Here is a 25476-nt window from a genome sequence, read left to right on the forward strand (position 1 = left end):
TCGTCTTCGACTCTTCAGCCAGGTCTGGGTCAGCTCAGACCTGAATCCTTGGGCGTTGGAAATAGTTTCCCAAAGCTACAAACTGGAATTCGAAGAGGTGCCCGCACGCCGATTTTTCAAGTCGGCCTTACCAGCTTCTACCCCAGACAGGGATGTAGTGTTAGCTGCAATTTAAACGCTGTGTCAACAGCAAATAATTATCAGGGTTCCCTTGAACGAACAGGGAAGAGGGTACTATTCAACCCTCTTTGTGGTCCCGAAACCGGATGGTTCGGTCAGACCTATTTTGAATCTAAAATCCCTAAACCTGTACATGAAAAAATTCAAATTCAAGATGGAATCGCTCAGGGCGATAATTGCCAGCATGGAGGAGGGGGAGTTTATGGTGTCACTGGACATAAAGGATGCTTACCTTCATGTCCCCATATATCCTTCCCATCAGGAGTACCTGAGATTCGCTGTACAGGATTGTCATTACCAATTTCAGACGTTGTCGTTTGGGCTTTCCACGGCCCAAAGGATTTTCACCAAGATAATGGCGGAAATGATGATGGTCCTGCGCAAGCATGGAGTCACAATTATCCCATACTTGGACGATCTCCTGATAAAGGCGAGATCAAGAGAGCAATTGCTGAGCAATGTGACACTCTCTCTGAGAGTGCTCCAGCAACACGGTTGGATTCTAAATCTACCGAAGTCACAGTTGATTCTGACAACTCGACTAACGTTCCTAGGTATGATACTGGATACGGAACAAAAGAAGGTTTCTCTATCGTCCTAAGTGGATGCTGGGGTTCCTGAAAGGACCATGGGGAATAGCGGCTCCGCAGGAGACAGGGCACAAAAAAGTAAAGCTTTACTAGGTCAGGTGGTGTGCACTGGCTCCTCCCCCTATGACCCTCCTCCAGACTCCAGTTAGATTTTGTGCCCGAACGAGAAGGGTGCAATCTAGGTGGCTCTCCTAAAGAGCTGCTTAGAGAAAGTTTAGTTTAGGTTTTTTTTCTTTACAGTGAGTCCTGCTGGCAACAGGATCACTGCAACGTGGGACTTAGGGGGAAAGTAGTAAACTCACCTGCATGCAGAGTGGATTTGCTGCTTGGCTACTGGACACCATTAGCTCCAGAGGGATCGAACACAGGCCCAGCCGTGGAGTCCGGTCCCGGAGCCGCGCCGCCGACCCCCTTGCAGATGCTGAAGCGTGAAGAGGTCCGGAAACCGGCGGCTGAAGACTCCTCAGTCTTCATAAGGTAGCGCACAGCACTGCAGCTGTGCGCCATTTTCCTCTCAGCACACTTCACTGGGCAGTCACTGAGGGTGCAGAGCGCTGGGGGGGGGCGCTCTGAGAGGCAAATATAAACCTTATACAAGGCTAAAAATACCTCACATATAGCCCATAGGGGCTATATGGAGATATTTAACCCCTGCCTGACTGGAAAAATAGCGGGAGAAGAACCCGCCGAAAAAGGGGCGGGGCCTATCTCCTCAGCACACGGCGCCATTTTCTGTCACAGCTCCGCTGGTCAGAACGGCTCCCAGGTCTCTCCCCTGCACTGCACTACAGAAACAGGGTAAAACAGAGAGGGGGGGCACATTAATGGCTATATATATATATATTAAAGCAGCTATAAGGGAGCACTTAATATAAGGATATCCCTTGTATATATAGCGCTTTGTGGTGTGTGCTGGCAGACTCTCCCTCTGTCTCCCCAAAAGGGCTAGTGGGTCCTGTCTTCATTAGAGCATTCCCTGTGAGTTTGCGGTGTGTGTCGGTACGTGGTGTCGACATGTATGAGGACGATATTGGTGTGGAGGCGGAGCAATTGCCAAATATGCAGATGTCACCCCCCAGGGGGTCGACACCAGAATGGATGCCTTTATTTGTGGAATTACGTGATGGTTTATCTTCCCTTAAACAGTCAGTTGAGGACATGAGGCGGCCGGACAATCAATTAATGCCTGTCCAGGCGCCTCAAACACCGTCAGGGGCTGTAAAACGCCCTTTGCCTCAGTCGGTCGACACAGACCCAGACACGGGCACTGATTCCAGTGACGACGGTAGAAATTCAAACGTATTTTCCAGTAGGGCCACACGTTATATGATTTTGGCAATGAAGGAGACGTTACATTTAGCTGATACTACAGATACCGTAAAACAGGGTATTATGTATGGTGTGAAAAAACTACAAACAGTTTTTCCTGAATCAGAAGAATTAAATGACGTGTGTGATGAAGCGTGGGTTGCTCCTGATAAAAAGTTGATAATTTCAAAAAAGTTATTGGCATTATACCCTTTCCCGCCAGAGGTTAGGGCGCGCTGGGAAACACCCCCTAAGGTGGACAAGGCGCTCACACGCTTATCCAAACAAGTGGCGTTACCCTCTCCTGAGACGGCCGCACTTAAGGATCCATCAGATAGAAAGATGGAAGTTATTCAAAAGAATATATACACACATGCAGGTGTTATACTACGACCAGCTATAGCAACTGCCTGGATGTGCAGTGCTGGAGTAGTTTGGTCAGAATCCCTGATTGAAAATATTGATACCCTAGATAGGGACAATGTTTTACTGTCGTTAGAACAAATAAAGGATGCATTTATCTATATGCGTGATGCACAGAGGGATATTTGCACACTGGCATCTCGGGTGAGTGCTATGTCCATTTCAGCCAGAAGAGCCTTATGGACACGACAGTGGACAGGCGATGCGGATTCAAAACGTCACATGGAGGTTTTGCCGTATAAAGGGGAGGAGTTATTTGGAGTTGGTCTATCAGACTTGGTGGCCACGGCTACTGCCGGGAAATCCACTTTTTTACCTCAAGTCACTCCCCAACAGAGAAAGGCACCGACCTTTCAACCGCAGCCTTTTCGCTCCTACAAAAATAAGAGAGCAAAGGGCTTGTCGTACCTGCCACGAGGCAGAGGAAGAGGGAAGAGACACCAACAGGCAGCTCCTTCCCAGGAACAGAAGCCCTCCCCGGCTCCTGCAAAAACCTCAGCATGACGCTGGGGCCTCTCAAGCGGACTCGGGGACAGTGGGGGGCCGTCTCAAAAATTACAGCGCGCAGTGGGCTCACTCGCAGGTAGACCCCTGGATCCTGCAGATAATATCTCAGGGGTACAGGTTGGAATTAGAGACGGATCCTCCTCATCGTTTCCTGAAGTCTGCCTTACCAACCGTCTCTTCCGAAAGGGAGAGGGTGTTGGAAGCCATTCACAAGCTGTACGCTCAGCAGGTGATAGTCAAAGTACCCCTATTACAACAAGGAAAGGGGTATTATTCCACTCTATTTGTGGTACCGAAGCCGGATGGCTCGGTAAGGCCTATTCTAAATCTGAAGTCCTTGAACCTCTACATAAAAAAGTTCAAGTTCAAGATGGAGTCACTCAGAGCAGTGATAGCGAACCTGGAAGAAGGGGACTTTATGGTATCCTTGGACATCAAGGATGCGTATCTACACGTTCCGATTTACCCCGCACACCAGGGGTACCTCAGGTTCATTGTTCAAAACTGTCACTATCAGTTTCAGACGCTGCCGTTCGGATTGTCCACGGCGCCTCGGGTCTTTACCAAGGTAATGGCCGAGATGATGATTCTTCTTCGAAGAAAAGGCGTATTAGTTATCCCATACTTGGACGATCTCCTAATAAGGGCAAGGTCCAGAGAACAGCTGGAGACAGCTTTAGCACTATCTCAAGAGGTGCTAAGACAACACGGGTGGATTCTGAATATTCCAAAATCCCATTTAATCCCGACAACTCGTCTGCTGTTCCTAGGAATGATTCTGGACACGGTTCAGAAAAAGGTTTTCCTTCCAGAGGAAAAAGCCAAGGAGTTATCCGATCTGGTCAGGAACCTCCTAAAACCAGGAAAAGTGTCAGTACATCAATGCACAAGAGTCCTGGGAAAAATGGTGGCTTCTTACGAAGCAATTCCATTCGGCAGATTCCATGCAAGAATATTCCAAAGGGATCTGTTGGACAAATGGTCAGGGTCGCATCTGCAGATGCACCTGCGAATAACCCTGTCACCAAAGACAAGGGTGTCACTTCTGTGGTGGTTGCAGAAGGCTCACCTATTAGAAGGCCGCAGATTCGGCATTCAGGATTGGATCCTGGTGACCACGGACGCCAGCCTGAGAGGCTGGGGAGCAGTCACACAAGGAAGAAACTTCCAGGGAGTATGGACGAGTCTGGAAAAGTCTCTTCACATAAACATTCTGGAACTAAGAGCAATCTACAATGCTCTAAGCCAGGCGGAACTTCTCCTGCAAGGAAAGCCGGTGTTGATTCAGTCGGACAACATCACGGCGGTCGCCCATGTAAACAGGCAGGGCGGCACAAGAAGCAGGAGTGCAATGGCAGAAGCTGCCAAGATTCTTCGCTGGGCGGAGAATCACGTGATAGCACTGTCAGCAGTGTTCATCCCGGGCGTGGACAACTGGGAAGCAGACTTCCTCAGCAGACACGATCTTCATCCGGGAGAGTGGGGTCTACATCCAGAAGTCTTCAACATGTTAATAGACCGTTGGGAAAGACCAATTGTAGACATGATGGCGTCTCGCCTCAACAAGAAACTGGACAAATATTGCGCCAGGTCAAGAGATCCACAGGCAATAGCTGTGGACGCACTGGTAACTCCTTGGGTGTACCAGTCAGTGTATGTGTTTCCTCCTCTGCCGCTCATACCAAAGGTATTGAAGATCATACGGCAAAGAAGAGTAAGAACAATACTAGTGGTTCCGGATTGGCCGAGAAGGACTTGGTATCCGGAACTTCAAGAGATGCTCACGGACGAACCGTGGCCTCTACCTCTGAGAAGGGACCTGCTACAGCAGGGTCCCTGTCTTTTTCAAGACTTACCGCGGCTGCGTTTGACGGCATGGCGGTTGAACGCCAGATCCTAAAAGGGAAAGGCATTCCAGAAGAAGTCATTCCTACCTTGATTAAGGCACGGAAGGAAGTCACCGTGAAACATTATCACCGCATTTGGCGAAAATATGTAGCGTGGTGCGAGGATCGGAGGGTTCCGACGGAGGAATTCCAACTGGGTCGTTTCCTACATTTCCTGCAATCAGGATTATCTATGGGTCTCAAATTGGGATCCATTAAGGTTCAAATTTCGGCCCTGTCAATATTCTTCCAAAAAGAATTGGCCTCTGTCCCTGAGGTCCAGACTTTTGTCAAGGGAGTACTGCATATACAGCCTCCTGTGGTGCCTCCGGTGGCACCGTGGGATCTAAATGTAGTTTTAGATTTCCTCAAATCCCATTGGTTTGAACCATTGAAAAAGGTGGATTTGAAATATCTCACATTGAAAGTGACTATGTTACTAGCCCTGGCCTCTGCCAGGAGAGTATCTGAATTGGCGGCTTTATCTTATAAAAGTCCTTATCTAATCTTCCATTCGGATAGGGCAGAACTGCGGACTCGTCCGCATTTTCTCCCTAAAGTGGTATCAGCATTTCATCTGAACCAACCTATTGTGGTGCCTGCGGCCACTAGCGACTTGGAGGACTCCAAGTTGTTGGACGTTGTCAGAGCCTTAAAAATATACATTGCAAGGACGGCTGGAGTCAGAAAATCTGACTCGCTGTTTATATTGTATGCACCCAACAAGTTGGGCGCACCTGCTTCTAAGCAGTCGATTGCTCGTTGGATTTGTAACACAATTCAACTTGCACATTCTGTGGCAGGCCTGCCACAGCCTAAAACTGTAAAAGCCCACTCCACAAGGAAGGTGGGCTCATCTTGGGCGGCTGCCCGAGGGGTCTCGGCATTACAACTCTGCCGAGCAGCTACGTGGTCGGGGGAGAACACGTTTGTAAAATTTTACAAATTTGATACCCTGGCAAAGGAGGACCTGGAGTTCTCTCATTCGGTGCTGCAGAGTCATCCGCACTCTCCCGCCCGTTTGGGAGCTTTGGTATAATCCCCATGGTCCTTTCAGGAACCCCAGCATCCACTTAGGACGATAGAGAAAATAAGAATTTACTTACCGATAATTCTATTTCTCGGAGTCCGTAGTGGATGCTGGGCGCCCATCCCAAGTGCGGATTATCTGCAATACTTGTACATAGTTATTGTTAACTAATTCGGGTTATTGTTAAGGAGCCATCTTTAAGAGGCCCTTTCTGTTGTCATACTGTTAACTGGGTTTAGATCACAAGTTGTACGGTGTGATTGGTGTGGCTGGTATGAGTCTTACCCGGGATTCAAAATGCCTCCCTTATTGTGTATGCTCGTCCGGGCACAGTACCTAACTGGAGTCTGGAGGAGGGTCATAGGGGGAGGAGCCAGTGCACACCACCTGACCTAGTAAAGCTTTACTTTTTTGTGCCCTGTCTCCTGCGGAGCCGCTATTCCCCATGGTCCTTTCAGGAACCCCAGCATCCACTACGGACTCCGAGAAATAGAATTATCGGTAAGTAAATTCTTATTTTTTCTCCCGTTGGAAAAAGCCCAGGACATCCAGACCATGGTCAGAGACCTGCTAAAGCCAAAAAGAGTGTCAGTTCATCAATGCACTCGTGTTCTGGGGAAAATGGTGGCAGCCTACGAGGCCATCCCCTTCGGCAGGTTCCATGCAAGGACGTTTCAATGGGACCTTCTGGACAAATGGTCCGGGTCCCATCTACATTTACATCGGAAAATAACACTGTCCCCCGGGACCATGGTGTCTCTTCTATGGTGGCTGCAAAGTGCTCACCTTCTGGAAGGTCGCAGGTTCGGAATTCAGGACTGGATCCTGGTAACCACGAACGCGAGCCTCCGAGGATGGGGAGCAGTCACCCAAGGAAGAAATTTTCAGGGACTGTGGTCAGACCAGGAGTCCTGTCTACACATCAAAGTGTTGGAGCTAAGAGCCATATACAATGGCCTTCGACAAGCGGAGAGTCTTCTTCGCAACCTACCGGTTCTGATTCAATCAGACAATGTTACAGCAGTGGCTCATGTGAACCGCCAAGGCGGGACAAGAAGCAGAGCCGCGATGGCGGAAGCAACCAGGATTCTTCGCTGGGCGGAAAATCACGTAAGCGCTCTGTCAGCTGTCTTCATTCCGGGAGTGGACAACTGGGAAGCAGACTTCCTCAGCAGACACGATCTCCATCCAGGAGAGTGGGGACTTCATCAAGAAGTCTTTGCAGTGATAACGGGTCTTTGGGGAGTTCCTCAAATAGACATGATGGCGTCACGCCTCAACAAGAAGCTTCGGAGGTATTGTGCCAGGTACCGGGACCCTCAGACAGTAGCAGTAGACGCCCTGGTAACTCCATGGGTGTTCCAATCGGTCTACGTGTTTCCTACTCTTCCTCTCATCACAAAGGTGTTGAGGATCATACGGCGAAAAAGAGTACAGACAATACTCATTGTTCCAGACTGGCCTCGAAGGACCTGGTACTCAGATCTTCAGGAGATGCTCACAGGAGATCCCTGGCCTCTTCCTCTAAGGGAGGACCTGTTGCAGCAGGGTCCTTACGTGTTCCAAGACTTACCACGGTTACGTTTGACGGCATGGCGGTTGAACGCCGGATCCTAGCTGAGAAGGGGATTCCGGAGGAGGTCATCCCTACTCTAATAAAGGCTAGAAAGGAGGTGACGGTTAAACATTATCAACGTATCTGGCGAAAATATGTGTCTTGGTGTGAAACCAAGAACGCCCCTACCGAAGATTTTCATTTGGGTCGTTTTCTCCACTTCCTACAGACAGGAGTGGATATGGGCCTGAAATTAGGCTCTGTTAAGGTACAGATTTCGGCCCTCTCAATATTTTTTCAGAAGGAATTGGCTTCTCTTCCAGAAGTCCAGACTTTTGTAAAGGGAGTGCTACACATCCAGCCTCCTTTTATGCCTCTAGTGGCACCATGGGACCTGAACGTGGTGTTGCAGTTCCTAAAATCACACTGGTTTGAACCACTTAACAAGGTTGAGTTGAAATTTCTTACCTGGAAGGTGGTCATGTTGTTGGCCTTAGCATCTGCAAGGCGAGTGTCAGAATTGGCGGCCTTGTCTCACAAGAGCCCCTACTTGATTTTTCATGTTGATAGAGCGGAATTGAGGACACGCCCTCAATTTTTGCCTAAGGTGGTTTCTTCATTCCATTTGAACCAACCCATTGTGGTGCCTGTGGCTACGAGTGACTTGGAGGATTCCAGGTCCCTGGATGTAGTCAGGGCCTTGAGGATTTATGTAGCCAGGACGGCTAGAATTAGGAAAACAGAGGCTCTGTTTGTCCTGTATGCTGCCAACAAGATTGGCGCGCCTGCTTCGAAGTAGACTATTGCTCGCTGGATCTGTAACGCGATTCAGCAGGCTCATTCTACGGCTAGATTGCCGTTACCGCATTCGGTTAAGGCCCATTCCACTAGGAAGGTGGGCTCTTCTTTGGTGGCTGCCCGGGGCGTCTCGGCATTACAGCTTTGCCGAGCAGCAACTTGGTCGGGGTCAAACACTTTTGCTAAATTCTACAAGTTTGATACCCTGGCTGATGAGGACCTAGCATTTGCTCAGTCTGTGCTGCAGAGTCATACGCACTCTCCCACCCGATTTGGGAGCTTTGGTATAAACCCCATGGTCCTTACGGAGTCCCCAGCATCCTCTAGGACGTAAGAGAAAATAAGATTTTAAACCTTCCGGTAAATCTATTTCTCCTAGTCTGTAGAGGATGCTGGGCGCCCGTCCCCAGTGCGGAAACTCTGCAAGACTTGTATATAGTTGTTGTTTACATAAGGGTTATGTTACAGTTGGAATCGGTCTTGGACCGCTACTGTTGATTGTTCATACTGTTAACTGGTTATGTATGTTCCGGGTTACATGGTATGATTGGTGTGGGCTGGTAGAAATTTTGCCCTTGGATTTATAAAATCCTGCCCTCGTATTGTCCATCTCCTCTGGGCACAGTTCTCTAACTGAGGTCTGGAGGAGGGACATAGAGGGAGGAGCCAGTGCACACCCATAGGAAAAGTTCTTTTAGGTGCCCATGTCTCCTGCGGAGCCCAACTATACCCCAGCGGAGTCCCCAGCATCCTCTACGGACTAGGAGAAATAGATTTACCGGTAGGTTTAAAATCTTATTCTTGACGTTTTAGAATAAGTAAAAGAAAAAATAATAGTATTTCAGCAGCAGGTTACATTGGTTTCCACAGGGAAACATTGGGGTGTAGAGTGGAACTTGAACCAGAGGCACCAACAGACTAAAGCTTTAGGCTGTCCCAGGATGCATTGGGGCCTCCTCTATAACCCCGCCTCCAGGCACTGTAAGCTCAGTTTCAGTTGGTGTCTGCAGCAGTAGGTCACTTAACAGGTGAGCTTGACTGGGCAGCCCTGAAAAAGCTTTTTCTGACAGAAAATGTCTTAAAAAATGGGCTGTCAGCGCGGTATGTCATGGTGGCACTTCAGCGCTGCAGCTCCATCACCTCCCAAGCGGCGTCGCATACTCCCGCCGCTTGTTCCTGGGTACTTGTGGCGGAGACGCTCCGGCTTTAGGCACTCGGTCGCAGTCGCTCTCCTGGTTCGCGTGGCTGATACGGGGAGGAGTTAAGAGGGTCCCCCAGGCGTGACCCACCATTAAATAGCATTCCGTCTGTGACATAGGGAGACGAGTCGCGGCACTAGCGTGGACACGTTCACCGAGCAGGGATCCCACTAGACCACCAGGGCAATAGAGCACAGGTCGGGTGTACTAACGCCCCATTTAATAAGGCTCGCTAGTACCTGGTGTGGAAGTCCAGCATAGGGGAGCTGGCGCTTGATCTATAGCCTCTCCCCAGCCCAGGGCGACCTCTTCTGCAGATTTTCCACCCCTGGAGCTGCCTCACACTCTCCCTTGGGTGTGGTTCATTAGTTTGACATGCATTAGGTCGACATACATTGGATCGACCACTTAAGGTTGACGTGGTCATTAGGTTGACATGGATAAAGGTCGGCATTAGTTTTTTGACTGTTTTTGGTGTTGTTTCCTTTGAAAAGTGACGTGGAACCCCAATTAGTGCACCGCGTCCCCTCCCATGGTTCTCTTCGCTCGCCATGCTTCGGTCAAGATTACCGTTCCCAATTCTAGTCCACGTGGGTCGTTAAGTATGAAAAAGGTCCAAAAATGAAAGAAATTGTTAAAAACTCATGTTGACCTTTTTGCATGTCGACCTAATGCATTTTGACCTTCAGTGGTCGACCCAATGTATGTCGACCTAATGCTTCTGGGCCTAAGGTTATCCTGATGAAGGGGCTACGTGCCCTGAAACGTTGATGCTGTAACCTGCAGTTTTTGCACTAAAAGTTTGTTTTGCACAAGTCAAGTCTGTGAGTGCCGCCTTTTATATCTGAGAGATATATATATATATCTGTACATATACTAGTCCAGTGCAGTTTATTGTCATAATAATTATTTATTAATTACCAGTTATTTATATAGTGCACACATATTCTGCAGCGCTTTACAGAGAGACTATTTGGCCATTCACATCAGTCCCTGCCCCAATGGAGCTTACACTCTATATTCCCTACCACATGTACACGCACACACATTCACACTAGGGTTAATTTCTTTTTTGTTGGGATCCAATTAACCTACCAGTATATTTTTAGATTGTGGGAGGAAACCGGAGTACCCGGAGGAAACCCACGCAAGTGCGGGGAGAATATACAAACTCCACACAGAGCCATGGTGGGAATCAAACCCATGACCTTAGTGCTGTGAGGCAGTAATGCTAACCATTACACCATCCGTAATTGTCTGCATTGCCTGTGACTGTGTGTGCCTGTATCTGCTGCGTGGTTTCACTTTCAGTGTTTCCCAGATATATCTATCACTATATTCTGTACCCTAAGGGACTAGGTGAGTCAGGGTTTTATATATATATATATATATATATATATATATATATATATATATATATATATATATATATATATATATATATATATATATATATATATTCTACTGTGTACTACATAATACCGGATTTATTCGCTCACATACTAACGGATTTATTTGCAGGTATTGTACTCTGTCTGGCTTTATAGTACTAATTTGTGCTGTTGTTGCATTTGTGTACAATGTCTAACAAGAAGGGAAGGAAGTCTGTGGATGCTCCTGCATCATGCAGAGTATGTGCCAAAGATTTACCGGAGGGGGAAGCTGTGTATGATGGTCTGTGTACTATGTATCCTACAACTCCCAGTCAGTCCGCAGCTACTGTAACCAATCAGAAGCCACCCTGGGCTGTGTTCACAAACCTACTTACTACTCTGTTGGGATGCCTTACGCCCTCTATGGGTCCACCTGTGCCATTACAGCCACAAATTGTCCCTATGGTCAATCCGCCTTGGGTGGAAAATTTGTCTAACCAGTTGCAGCAATTAAAGCATTCCTTGGTCAGACAAAATCTACTCTAGGTCACTCTAGTGTCTCTGGATCATCTAAGCGCGCTGTTTCTGCTCCACAATCCACAAATCTCTCAGATGTTTCATCTGAAGAGGAGCGGAGCATACTGTCCTGTCAGAAACTGAACCAGGTGTTTCTGATGAAGATTCTCCATTGTAAACTGATGTCCCTGCCCTAGTGGTATCTATTAAGCAAATCCTAGAAATCACTGATGATGAGGATTCCACTACTGTGGCTAAGAAAACAGATATGTTTAAACGGAAGAAGGTGGTTAAATATCTGTTACTCAATTCTGACCATTTGGTGGACATCAGGCAGGAGCCCTGGTCTAATCCAGGGAAGAAATTCCCTATGTCTAAATGGGCCTTTGCTCGCTATCCTGTCCCTGCTGAGTTATGTAGAAAGTGGAAAAAATCACCGCCAGTGTATTCTCATGTCACTTGCCAAGTGGTGTCGTCCACTCTGCTTGTCATCACTGTCGCTTCACTGAAGGAACTGACAGATAAGTGTGTGGTGGGATGCCTGAAATCTATTTACTCGCTTACAGGTGCTGTACAGTGAACCACTATTGCGGCCTTTTGGGCTGCAAAAGGATTTGAAGCATGCGTTCAGGCATTAGAGGAAGAGCTGCCCGAGGATATATCTGACAATGCCAGATATCTCACATTACCGCCGCCGCCTATTACATTCAGGAGGCGTTCTCTGAGGTGGGTTTGTTTGCAACCAAGACTGCTCTGGTTTGCCGTATTCTGTGGTTGAGGTCATGGAAGGTTGACCTAGACTCCAAAATGACCTTGGAGATACTCCCCTTTAAGGGGGACATTTTGTTTGGGGAGGATAAAATTGTCTCTGATTTGGCTGCTGTTAAGACTGCCTTTGTCCCAAATACTAATCCTTCTGCACAGAAGGCTAAAGGTACCACTTTTTGTTCCTTTTGGCCTCAAAAGAAAGCAAAAGGTCAGACATACCCGAGACAATCTTGTGCTCCCGAAACGGCTAAGCCCAAGGCAAAGCAGTCCTGGGCGGCCCGTCAGCCTGCTTTTAAACAAGACAAGCCTGCTGCATGATGGAGCAGGCCTCCCACTGGGGGACCCCAGGGTGGGAGGCCAACTTCTGCGATTCACCCAGGTCTGGTTAATGACCACTTCAGACGTATGGGTGCGAGAAGTTGTCTCTCACGGGTACGCAGTCTCCTTCAAGAGACGTCCCCCTTGCCAGTTTTGGACCACTGTTATCCCTTCGGATCCGTTAAAGTTGCAAGCTTTGCAAAAGGTTGTGAGTTCTCTCCTGAATACAGGAGTGGTAGTGCCAGTTCTTCTGGCTCAGAGAGGTAGAGGTTACTACTCAACCCTGTTTCTAGTTCAGAAACCTAATGGGTCTTTCCGGCCTATACTCAACCTCAAATCACTAAACAAGTTTGTGAAAGTGTCCAAGTTCCGTATGGAAACGCTGTGCTCCATTATTCTGGCTAAGAAACCCGGAGACTATGTGGTATCCCTGCATATACTTATTGCCATGTCGCATCAGCAGTATCTGCGGTTTGCTATTGGCAACCTCCACTATCAGTTCCAGGCTCTGCCATTTGGACTGGCTACGACTCCTCGGATCTTCACCAAGGTCATGGCCGTGATGACGGCCCATCTCCGTCACCAGGGAGTCAGGATCCTGCCGTATTTGGACGACTTGCTTATTCTGGTAAACTCCCACAATGTCCTCCTCAAGCATCTACAACTGACGGTAAGCTTCCTACAAGCCTACGGGTGGCTCATCAATTGGAAGAAATTCTCACTGGTCCCAGCTCAGGGCATGGTACACCTGGGGGCACTCCTGGACACACAGTCAATGACTGTTTCTGTCTCCAGAAAAAGTTCTGCGACTTCAGGACAGGATCAGATGCTTCTTTTGTCGCCCCAGAGTGTCGATACACTCGGCGATACAAGTACTTGGCCTGATGGTGTCGGCATTCGACGTGGTACGCTCAATTTCATTCTTGCCCTCTGCAGAGGTTAATTCTTTCCAAATGGGACAGCCTACTTCATCGGATCAGATCTCGCATGATCAGTTTGACTCCGGAGGTTCGTCTGTCGCTGACCTGGTGGCTACAGGACCAGCAATTAAGCAGGGGCCATCCCTTCTGGATCCCCGACTGGGTCAACGGACGCCAGTCTCTGAGGGGATGGGGTGCGGTGTTTGAGTAACACTCTAAACAGGGTCGCTGGACCAAGGAGGAGTCTTTCCTCCCAACAAAACTTTCTGGAGTTGCGGGCGGTGTTCAATGCATTGACTCTCGCCCTGCCTCTGGTACAGAACAAGCCGGTTCAAGTATGGTCAGACAACGTCACTATGGTGGCATACATAAACCATCAAGGCGGCACTCGAAGCCACATGGCCATGATGGGAGTGTCAAAAATCCTTTGTTGGGCAGAACGCCATCTGCCAGCAATATCGGCAGTGTTCATTCCGGGCATCCTAAACTGGGAAGCGGACTTCCTCAGTCGCCATGACGCGCACGCCAGAGAGTGGAGTCTTCAGCTAGAAGTCTTTCAACTCCTAGTGGTCAAGTGGGGCCTCCAAATGTAGACCTAATGGCGTTCCGACACAATCACAAGGTTTCGGTCTTCGGATCAAGGACCAGGGATCCTCAAGCAGCGTTCGTGGATGCACTGGCAATTCCATGTAACTTTCGGCTGCCCTACGTGTTCCCTCCAGTGTCATTCCTGCCCAGGGTCCTGCAGAATTTCAAACGAGGAGGATTTCTTCTAGTCGCTTCAGTGTTGCCCAGATGCATTGGTTGTCAGACCTGCAGGGTCTATCGACAAAGCGTCTCTCTTCTACTTCCTCAGCGCCCAGACCTCCTCGTACAGGGCCCTTGTCTTTATCCAGACCTGGTCAGGCTGGCTTTGATGGCGTGGCTCTTGAGGCATCCCTCCTGAGGGCCAAAGGATTCTCTGAGGCGGTCATCCAAACTGTTAAAAGCCCGCAAACCGTCATCTACTCGGATTCATTACAGTGTCTGGAATTCATACTTCACCTGGTGTGCTGATTAGAGTTATGATGCATACAGATTCCGAACTTCCAGAATTCTGGCTTTTCTGCAAAGAGGCCTGGATTTAGGCCATCGCCTGGCCTTCCTCAAGGTTCACATATCTGCCGTGTCTGTATGGTTTCAGAGAAAAAATGCGTCTATACCTGATCATACTTTCCATCAGGGTGTCTTACGGATTCAGCCTCCCTGTGTCCCTCCTGTAGCTCTATGGAATCTGTCTGTCTGTTGTCCTGAATGCCCTGCAAGCGTCTCCATTTGAACCTTTTGAGACAGTGGAACTTAAATGGCTTATGGCCAAGGTCTTGTTTTTACTGGCTATTGCCTCTGCAAGAAGGGTGTCGGACTTAGGCGCATTGTCCTGTCGTCCACCCTTTCTAATAATTCTATGTGACCGGGCAGTTCTTAGAACTCTCACAGGTTATTTACCTAAGGTGGTGTCATCTTTTCACCTTAACCAAGAGATTGGGGTTCCGGACTTTATCTCTTCTGATTTGTCCTAAAAAAAACGGTCTTTGGATGTGGTACGGGCTCTCCGTATATGTGGAGAGGACTGCCTCTATCAGGAGGGCAGATTCCGTTTTTGTTTGGTTTTCACAAACGTGGCTGGTATGTGAACAAGCAAATCTTGTCCAGATGCATTAGAATGGTGATTGCACAAGCTTATGCGCTGGCTGGTCTCCCAGCTCCTGCTGCTGCTATTAATGCCCATTCTACTCGGTCTGTTGGACCTTCTTGGGCGGCCCGTCGTGGCGCGTCCGCAGAACAATTGTGCAAGGCGGCTACGTGGTTCTCTCTGAACACGTTCATTAGGTTCTATGCCTTTGATACTTCCGCCTCCCAGGCTGCTTCCTTTGGATGCTGGATTCTCATACCCGCTAAGGCGCGTCCCCTCCCTTGAGGAACTTCTTTAGGACATCCCTGATGTTTCCCTATGGAAACCAATGTAACCTGCTGCAGAAAAGGAGAGTTATGGTAGACTTACCGTTGTTAACTCTTTCTGCGAGGTATATTGGGTTCCACAGGGCACCCACCCTGACACACCTAGCTTCTATGGTTTTGTATGGCATTAGCCGCTGGTCCCTTCTCCTTTTGTGAGAATGCGGTTCTATGTTACTAACATCTACCCTCTCTCTTACTTGCTCCTGCATTGGACTGGTTAACGGAACTGAGCTTACACTGCCTGGAGGCGGGGTTATAGAGGAGGCTCCAATGCATCCTGGGACAGTCTAAAGCTTTAGCCTGTTGGTGCTTCTGGATGAAGATCCACTCTGCACCTCAATGTTTCACTGTGGAACCCAATGTACCTCGCAGAAAGAGCGTTAACAATGGTAAGTCTACCGTAACTCTCCTTTTTCTGAAACTAAAAAGTCTTCTGAAACTCCCTCCTCCCCTCCCCCCCCCCCCCCCCAAAAAAAAAAAAAAAAAACAATGTTAAAATTTGTGTGGTTATTGCGTAAAAAAAAAAAATACAATAAAATCAAGTGATATTGATGTTGGAATATGACGAGCGCTAACATCAGAGAATGGCAGCAAAGGGGTAAGTGAAACGAAGGTAACGATCAGCACAGGTATTTATCAACACAGGCAATTCTGCAACAACAGTTTGATTTTAAGAAGTTGCGTGAGCTGTGATGAGAAGAACCAAGCCATTGCTGTATGCAGGGGAGAAGGTGCATGAGGGAACAGCTGGAAGTGGAACTTTATACTGCCTGTGCTGCTTTCTTGTATATGCATAGTGCAGCAGCAGCAGAGGAGGGCTGCTTACAGTATGTGATGCAAATGGTTCTTCTTCGCACTGCAGGTCCCTTTAACAATGGAAAGCTCAAACCAATCCTCAATTTAAGAAGTGTTGTTTCATTTATGAAGACATGTTTCAACAAACCTTTCCTTTATGTCTGTGCAAAAAAATGGAAACATTGTAAATGACTAGCTTAGAGTTTATAGTACGCCATTCCTCTTTCATGAAGCTGACATTTTAGTGGATGCTGGCCAGGGTTTTACTCTGCCACCTGGTGGATTAACACTGTATAACTTTTTTTATTCAGTGGGAGCTGCACTACTCCTACCTCACTATAGTGTCTTTATGAGCTGAATCTCTAGTAAAACTGGGCTAGTGTCTGAAGTAAATTACAAGTACTTCTGACCACAAGTTCTCCTATCATTCTTTAACCATGTTGATGAGTTGAAAAAACACTCTCCAGCAATGACTTTATTTATTTTTTAAACATCCAGTTTGTGCAAGTTGCTTAAATGAAGTAATGATTGTGTTATTTATTTCCTCCCCCAGATACAAATTTTGTACTAGCCAGCTACAAAACCGAGCAGTGCACTAAACCACCCAGACTTTGTCGCCAGGGATATGCCTGCCCACATTACCATAATAGCAGAGACCGGAGGCGCAATCCGAGGAAATTCAAATACAGGTGCTCAGATTATTACAGAGCATAGTGCTATATTTGCGTGCCTGGTGTCTATTTTGTTACAGATGTTTTGTGGGGCATGTGATAGTCCGGATCAAAGGAGATGGCGATATGTTGGGGAACCTGCAAATTACAGCATGTTAAAAATCCCAGACTCTCCTATTCCGATCATTTTCGAGTCTGAATCTTTGAATCAAGGATTACCAACATGTTGGATATTGCTTATGACCAGTGGCAGCTGCAGCGCCGACTACCTAGTGCAGCGGGGGAGCCGCTAAACACATATAAACATACATGTGATGATGTATGTAATAATATGTGCTGGCAGTGTATCGGTGTATCCAGATCGGCAGCGGTGTTGTATACCACAGCCGCCATGCAGAACCCGGGACTCAGCATTAGGCTTCCCTCTCCAGACTCTCATTGGCTAGTTTCACAGGAGTCTGAGGGCGGGTTTAGGAGAGTGAAGCCTAATGCAGAGTCCTGGGTTCTGCACAGCGGCTGTGGTATACAGTGCCGCTGCTTATCCAAATACAATGCCTGCACATATATCACACACATCTTCACATGTATGTTTATATGTGCTTAACTCCCCACCCACCTACCCTGCCCTAGGTAGTTGCGCCATTGATGGTATGAAACTATTCTTACACCATCGATGGTTCCTGACAGACAAGTATCTCTGCAGTGCAATATTTGGTGACAAAAAAAAAAAAAGTGACTGCTGCTTCCATTGCTGATGGGAAACGATCTGTATCTCCGCTATCGATGGAAAGCCATCTGCAATTGGTGGGCAACTGTCAATGTATCCTTGCTATCGATGGTCGATGGCCATCCCTATCCCCATTTTATTGTATTTGTATGGGGCCATGTCACGCGACCTATTATCTGGAATGTTTGAGATTTCATCTTATATGGATAAGGGGTTTTTGTTTAAACTTTACCCTTGTATGGTACCACAGTGCACACGTAGAAAAGGGGCTTACATGGTAGACAAAATAAATGCAGGTGTGAAAACAAAGGGAAGGGAGGGCCCTGCTCGTTAGCGCTTACCATCTAGTGGGAAAAAGGCATAGCTGAAACAAGAAGAAAGAGTGTGACTGGTTATGAAGATGTAATCTGACAATAGTATTAGTACATTAACATTCCTTATAACGTAACCTTACCCTTTGGATGCTGACAATGGCACTTCTGAAGGGGCAGTGTACCCTGAGGCAGTTTGGTTGTTTGTAAATTATTTTTGTGTGTTATCCTGTGTAATATTGCTGACCTATCTGATTCTGTTCTCAGATCCACACCATGCCCAAGTGTAAAACATGGAGATGAGTGGGGAGAGCCTTCAAAGTGTGACAGTGGGGACAGCTGCCAGTACTGCCATTCCCGCACTGAGCAACAGTTCCATCCAGAGGTGAGCTGCCTTCCCTTTGCCCTGTCACTGCCATCAGCTAATGTTATGGCTTTATCATCCCAAAACCTATACAATCGGTGGCTTGGATTTTGTCATATGTCACGATATAAACTTTTGTTAGTGTGCATTGCATATACTAATTTTCTCTGACGTCCTAGTGGATGCTGGGAACTCCGTAAGGACCATGGGGAATAGCGGCTCCGCAGGAGACTGGGCACAAAAGTAAAAGATTTAGGACTACCTGGTGTGCACTGGCTCCTCCCCCTATGACCCTCCTCCAAGCCTCAGTTAGATTTTTGTGCCCGGCCGAGAAGGGTGCACACTAGGGGCTCTCCTGAGCTTCTTAGTGAAAAGTTTAGTTTTAGGTTTTTTATTTTCAGTGAGACCTGCTGGCAACAGGCTCACTGCATCGAGGGACTAAGGGGAGAAGAAGCGAACTCACCTGCGTGCAGAGTGGATTGGGCTTCTTAGGCTACTGGACACCATTAGCTCCAGAGGGACCGAACACAGGCCCAGCCTCGGAGCTCGGTCCCGGAGCCGCGCCGCCGGCCCCCTTACAGAGTCAGAAGCAAGAAAAGGTCCGGAAAAATCGGCGGCAGAAGACATCAGTCTTCAACAAGGTAGCGCACAGCACTGCAGCTGTGCGCCATTGTTACTCAGGCACACTTCACACTCCGGTCACTGAGGGTGCAGGGCGCTAGGGGGGAGCGCCCTGAGCAGCAATGTAAAACACCTTGGCTGGCATAAATACACCACATATAACCCCCAGGGCTATATGGGTGTATTTTAACCCCTGCCAGAACTCACCTAAAAAGCGGGAGAAAAGGCCGCCTAGAAGGGGGCGGAGCCTATCTCCTCAGCACACGGGCGCCATTTTCCATCACAGCTCCGCTGGAAGGACGTCTCCCTGACTCTCCCCTGCAGTCCTGCACTACAGAAAAGGGTAAAAAAGAGAGGGGGGCACTAAATTGGCGCAGTAGTTTATACTAACAGCAGCTATAAAGGGAAAAACACTTTTTATAGTGGTATTCCTGTATGTGTGTATGTATATATATATATATATATATATATATATATATATATAGCGCTCTGGTGTGTGCTGGCATACTCTCCCTCTGTCTCCCCAAAGGGCTAGTGGGGTCCTGTCCTCTATCAGAGCATTCCCTGTGTGTGTGCGGTGTGTCGGTACGATTGTGTCGACATGTTTGAGGAGGAAAATGAGATGGAGGCGGAGCAATTGCCTATTATACAGTTGTCACCCCCTGGGGAGTCGACACCTGAGTGGATGAGCTTGTGGAAGGAATTGCGTGACAGTGTCAGCTCCTTACGACAGACCGTTGACGACATGAGACAGCCGGCTACTCAGCTTGTGCCTGTCCAGGGGTCTCAAACGCCATCAGGGGCTTTAAAACGCCCGTTACCTCAAATGGCAGACACAGACACGGATACTGACTCCAGTGTCGATGATGAGGAGACAAACGTGACTTCCACTAGGGCCACACGTTACATGATTGAAGCAATGAAAAATGTATTGCATATATCTGATAATACAAGTACCACTAAGAAGGGTATTATGTTTGGTGAGAAAAAACTGCCTGTAGTTTTTCCTGTATCCGAGGAATTAAATGAAGTGTGTGATGAGGCGTGGGTTTCCCCCGATAAAAAACTGATAATTCCTAAAAGGTTATTGGCATCGTACCCTTTCCCGCCAGAGGATAGGGCACGTTGGGAAACACCCCCTAGGGTGGATAAAGCGCTCACACGCTTGTCTAAACAGGTAGCACTACCCTCTCCTGACAATCGCCTCAGCCTGGATGTGCAGTGCGGGCCTGGCGTGGTCGGATTCCCTGACTGAAAATATTGATACCCTAGATAGGGACAGTATATTATTGACTATAGAGCATTTGAAGGATGCATTTATATATATATATGCGTGATGCACAGAGGGATATTTGCCGACTGGCATCAAGAGTTAGCGCGCTGTCCATTTCTGCAAGAAGAGGTTTATGGACGCGGCAGTGGTCAGGTGATGCGGATTCTAAAAGGCACATGGAAGTATTGCCTTATAAGGGGGAGGAGTTATTTGGGGTAGGTCTATCAGACCTGGTAGCCACGGCAACGGCTGGAAAATCCACATTTTTACCCTAGGTAGCTTCTCAACCTAAGAAGACGCCATATTATCAGGCGCAGTCCTTTCGGCCCCATAAGGGCAAGCGGGCAAAAGGCGCCTCATTTCTGCCCCGTGGCAGAGGGAGAGGAAAAAGGCTGCAACAAACAGCCAGTTCCCAGGAACAAAAGCCCTCTCCCGCCTCCGCAAAGTCCTCAGCATGACGCTGGGGCTTTACAAGCGGACTCAGGCACGGTGGGGGCCCGTCTCCAGAAGTTCAGTGCGCAGTGGGCCCACTCGCAAGTGGACCCCTGGATCCTTCAGGTGGTGTCCCAGGGGTACAAATTGGAATTCGAGACGTCTCCCCCTCGCCGTTTTCTAAAGTCTGCTTTACCGACGTCTCCCTCAGACAGGGAAGCAGTATTGGAAGCCATTCACAAGCTGTATTCCCAGCAGGTGATAATCAAGGTACCCCTCCTACAACAGGGAAAGGGGTACTATTCCACGCTATTTGTGGTACCGAAGCCGGACGGCTCGGTGAGACCAATTTTAAACCTAAAATCCTTGAACACTTACATACAAAGGTTCAAATTCAAGATGGAGTCACTCAGAGCAGTGATTGCAAACCTGGAAGAAGGGGACTATATGGTGTCTCTGGACATCAAAGATGCTTACCTACATGTCCCAATTTACCCTTCTCACCAAGGGTACCTCAGGTTTGTGGTACAGAACTGTCACTATCAGTTTCAGACGCTGCCGTTTGGATTGTCCACGGCACCCCGGGTCTTTACCAAGGTAATGGCCGAAATGATGATACTCCTTCGAAGGAAGGGAGTTTTAGTTATCCCTTACTTGGACGATCTCCTGATAAGGGCAAGATCCAGGGAACAGTTGGAAGTCGGAGTAGCACTATCTCAGATAGTGCTGCGCCAGCACGGTTGGATTCTCAATATTCCAAAATCGCAGCTGATCCCGACGACACGACTTCTATTCCTAGGGATGATCCTGGACACAGTCCAGAAAAAGGTGTTTCTCCCGGAGGAGAAAGCCAGGGAGTTATCCGAACTAGTCAGAAATCTCCTAAAACCAGGCCAAGTCTCAGTGCATCAATGCACAAGGGTCCTGGGAAAGATGGTGGCTTCTTACGAAGCAATCCCATTCGGCAGATTCCACGCAAGAACCTTCCAGTGGGATCTGCTAGACAAATGGTCCGGGTCGCATCTTCAGATGCATCAGCGGATAATCTTGGCACCAAGGACAAGGGTGTCTCTCCTGTGGTGGTTGCAGAGTGCTCATCTTCTAGAGGGCCGCAGATTCTGCATTCAGGACTGGGTCCTGGTGACAACGGGTGCCAGCCTGAGAGGCTGGGGAGCAGTCACACAGGGAAAAAATTTCCAGGGCTTGTGGTCAAGCCTGGAGACATCACTTCACATAAATATCCTGGAGCTAAGGGCCATCTACAATGCTCTAAGCCTAGCAAGACCTCTGCTTCAAGGTCAGCCGGTGCTGATCCAGTCGGACAACATCACGGCAGTCGCCCACGTAAACAGACAGGGCGGCACAAGAAGCAGGAGGGCAATGACAGAAGTTGCAAGGATTCTTCGCTGGGCGGAAAATCATGTGATAGCACTGTCAGCAGTGTTCATTCCGGGAGTGGACAACTGGGAAGCAGACTTCCTCAGCAGACACGACCTCCACCCGGGGGAGTGGGGACTTCACCCAGAAGTCTTCCACATGATTGTGAACCGTTGGGAAAAACCAAAGGTGGACATGATGGCGTCCCGCCTCAACAAAAAACTAGACAGATATTGCGCCAGGTCAAGGGACCCTCAGGCAATAGCTGTGGACGCTCTGGTAACACCGTGGGTGTACCAGTCAGTATATGTGTTCCCTCCTCTGCCTCTCATACCCAAGGTACTGGGAATCATAAGAAGGAGAGGAGTAAGGACTATTCTCGTGGCTCCGAATTGGCCAAGAAGGACTAGGTACCCGGAACTTCAAGAGATGCTCACGGAGGACCCGTGGCCTCTACCGCTAAGAAAGGACCTGCTCCAGCAGGGACCCTGTCTGTTCCAAGACTTACCGCGGCTGCGTTTGACGGCATGGCGGTTGAACGCCGGATCCTGAAGGAAAAAGGCATTCCGGATGAAGTCATCCCTACCCTGATCAAAGCCAGGAAGGATGTAACCGTACAACATTATCACCGTATTTGGCGTAAATATGTTGCGTGGTGCGAGGCAAGAAGGCCCCTACAGAGGAATTTCAACTGGGTCGTTTCCTGCATTTCCTGCAAACAGGACTGTCTATGGGCCTAAAATTAGGGTCCATTAAGGTTCAAATTTCGGCCCTGTCGATTTTCTTCCAGAAAGAACTGGCTTCAGTTCCTGAAGTTCAGACGTTTGTCAAGGGGGTACTGCATATACAGCCTCCTTTTGTGCCTCCAGTGGCACCTTGGGATCTCAATGTAGTTTTGGGGTTCCTAAAATCACATTGGTTTGAACCACTCTCCACTGTGGACTTAAAATATCTCACATGGAAAGTGGTAATGCTGTTAGCCCTGGCTTCAGCCAGGCGTGTCTCAGAATTGGCGGCTTTATCCTATAAAAGCCCTTACCTAATTTTTCATACGGACAGGGCAGAATTGAGGACTCGTCCTCAATTTCTCCCTAAGGTGGTTTCAGCGTTTCACTTGAACCAGCCTATTGTGGTACCTGCGGCTACTAGGGACTTGGAGGACTCCAAGTTGCTGGACGTAGTCAGGGCCCTGAAAATATATGTTTCCAGGACGGCTGGAGTCAGAAAATCTGACTCGCTGTTTATCCTGTATGCACCCAACAAGCTGGGTGCTCCTGCTTCTAAGCAGACTATTGCTCGTTGGATTTGTAGTACAATCCAGCTTGCACATTCTGTGGCAGGCCTGCCACAGCCAAAATCTGTAAAAGCCCATTCCACAAGGAAGGTGGGCTCATCTTGGGCGGCTGCCCGAGGGGTCTCGGCTTTACAACTTTGCCGAGCAGCTACTTGGTCAGGGGCAAACACGTTTGCTAAATTCTACAAATTTGATACCCTGGCTGAGGAGGACCTGGAGTTCTCTCATTCGGTGCTGCAGAGTCATCCGCACTCTCCCGCCCGTTTGGGAGCTTTGGTATAATCCCCATGGTCCTTACGGAGTTCCCAGCATCCACTAGGACGTCAGAGAAAATAAGAATTTACTTACCGATAATTCTATTTCTCGTAGTCCGTAGTGGATGCTGGGCGCCCATCCCAAGTGCGGATTGTCTGCAATACTTGTACATAGTTATTGTTACAAAAATCGGGTTATTATTGTTGTGAGCCATCTTTTCAGAGGCTCCTCTGTTATCATGCTGTTAACTGGGTTCAGATCACAGGTTGTACGGTGTGATTGGTGTGGCTGGTATGAGTCTTACCCGGGATTCAAAATCCTTCCTTATTGTGTACGCTCGTCCGGGCACAGTATCCTAACTGAGGCTTGGAGGAGGGTCATAGGGGGAGGAGCCAGTGCACACCAGGTAGTCCTAAAGCTTTTACTTTTGTGCCCAGTCTCCTGCGGAGCCGCTATTCCCCATGATCCTTACGGAGTTCCCAGCATCCACTACGGACTACGAGAAATAGAATTATCGGTAAGTAAATTCTTATTTTAATTTATATACTTTGTTCTATAGCCTTCCACACATGTATATCTACAGTTGTGCTGCAAAGATAGGGTCTTTGAATATCCTGTCTTCTGATTTTCTGAAATATATTTTGCTTGCAAATTAACCCTACCACATGCTATGTCTTTTTTTTTTTTTTCTTTCTGTATTCTCTATAGATTTACAAGTCTACAAAGTGTAATGATGTGAGACAAACTGGCTATTGTCCAAGAGGACCTTTTTGTGCTTTTGCACATGTTGAACGTAAGTAATAAAATTACACTATACATACACATTGGCAGGATGAATCCTTCATCAGTCCTTATATTCACATGTGTAAATCAGTGTTTCCCAACTCCAGTCCTCCAGCAGCCCTAACAGTGCATGTTTTATAGCTCTCCTCCGGGGTGGCTGTCGATATACCGACTGTCGGGATCCCGGCGCTCAGCATACCGACGCAGGTATACAGACAACTATTCTCTCTATTGGGGTGTCCACGACACCCCTGGAGGGAGAATAGAAAGCGTAGCGTGCCACCGTGTCCGCAGCGAGCCCGCAGGGGTCTCTTTTGCGCTCACCCCGCTGCCGGCATTCCGGCTGTCGGGATCCCGTCAGCCGGCCATTCGTAGTGCACCCCTCCTCAGTATCACCACTGAAACACATACTGTAGCACCACATGTGGATCTTTTAAAATGACAGCCAGTATTGAATGGTCTTATGCACCAACTAGAAGATCTGGCAAACATGCACTGTTAGGGGTCCATGAGGATGGAATTGGGAAACACTGGTGTAAATGAAGGATGAATAGGTTAATGTGTGTTCCTCCTTTTTTATATGGTTTCATAATGGCACTGGGTCTGTACAGTTTTAGGGGGACTCGGGGTGTTGGTCAGTGAAAAAGTAATGTATGGTAAAAATGTTTAGTCTCTCATCTTTCTAGCTATAACCAATACACATTCTGTGGCTGATGCAGGAGGTATATTGTAGTAGGTGTTGCTTATCATGTATAAATTGTAGATGCATGGAATGCAAATTCATGACTGTTAAGTGCACATATGTAGCATGTACAAATTTGAAGACATAACGGGTGTACAGGCATGTACACGCGCAAGACACACGTGTCTAACCAAGCAGTATAGTTTGCTGGTGGCCAGGGACTTTAAAACACTTGATAGTGATAATGTCGCTGGCACTAGTGAACAGACACTGATTGGCTGCTGCAGCCGCTCCCCTGACACTGATTGGTGCTTTCTTTGTTGTCCTAGTACAGAATTTGCTTTTGTGAGTTTTTTTCCTTCTGTTCCTGTGGGCATATGCCAGACAAAGAGCTGCTTCTGCTGTATTAGAGATGTTTTATTGGTACAAGATTGCAAATGTGTTTGCTGCACCTAAAGTGTATGGTTTACTGCATGGATGCAAGTGACACATAAGTGTCTGTGAAGTGTGTCTTGTGTAATG

General features: G+C 48.1%; 1 protein-coding gene across 1 annotated transcript in view; it reads left to right on the forward strand.

The window, feature by feature from the left end:
• The window catches only part of UNKL (unk like zinc finger), a 221997-nt gene that overhangs the window by 44368 nt on the left and 152153 nt on the right, over positions 1-25476 (forward strand). Inside the window, 3 exon segments of the mRNA XM_063934556.1 lie at positions 16718-16853; positions 18141-18258; positions 24198-24282. Of these exon segments, the coding sequence (XP_063790626.1) occupies positions 16718-16853; positions 18141-18258; positions 24198-24282 (339 nt within the window).

Source organism: Pseudophryne corroboree, chromosome 7 (genome assembly GCF_028390025.1).
Source record: "Pseudophryne corroboree isolate aPseCor3 chromosome 7, aPseCor3.hap2, whole genome shotgun sequence".
Taxonomy (NCBI): Eukaryota; Metazoa; Chordata; class Amphibia; order Anura; family Myobatrachidae; genus Pseudophryne; species Pseudophryne corroboree.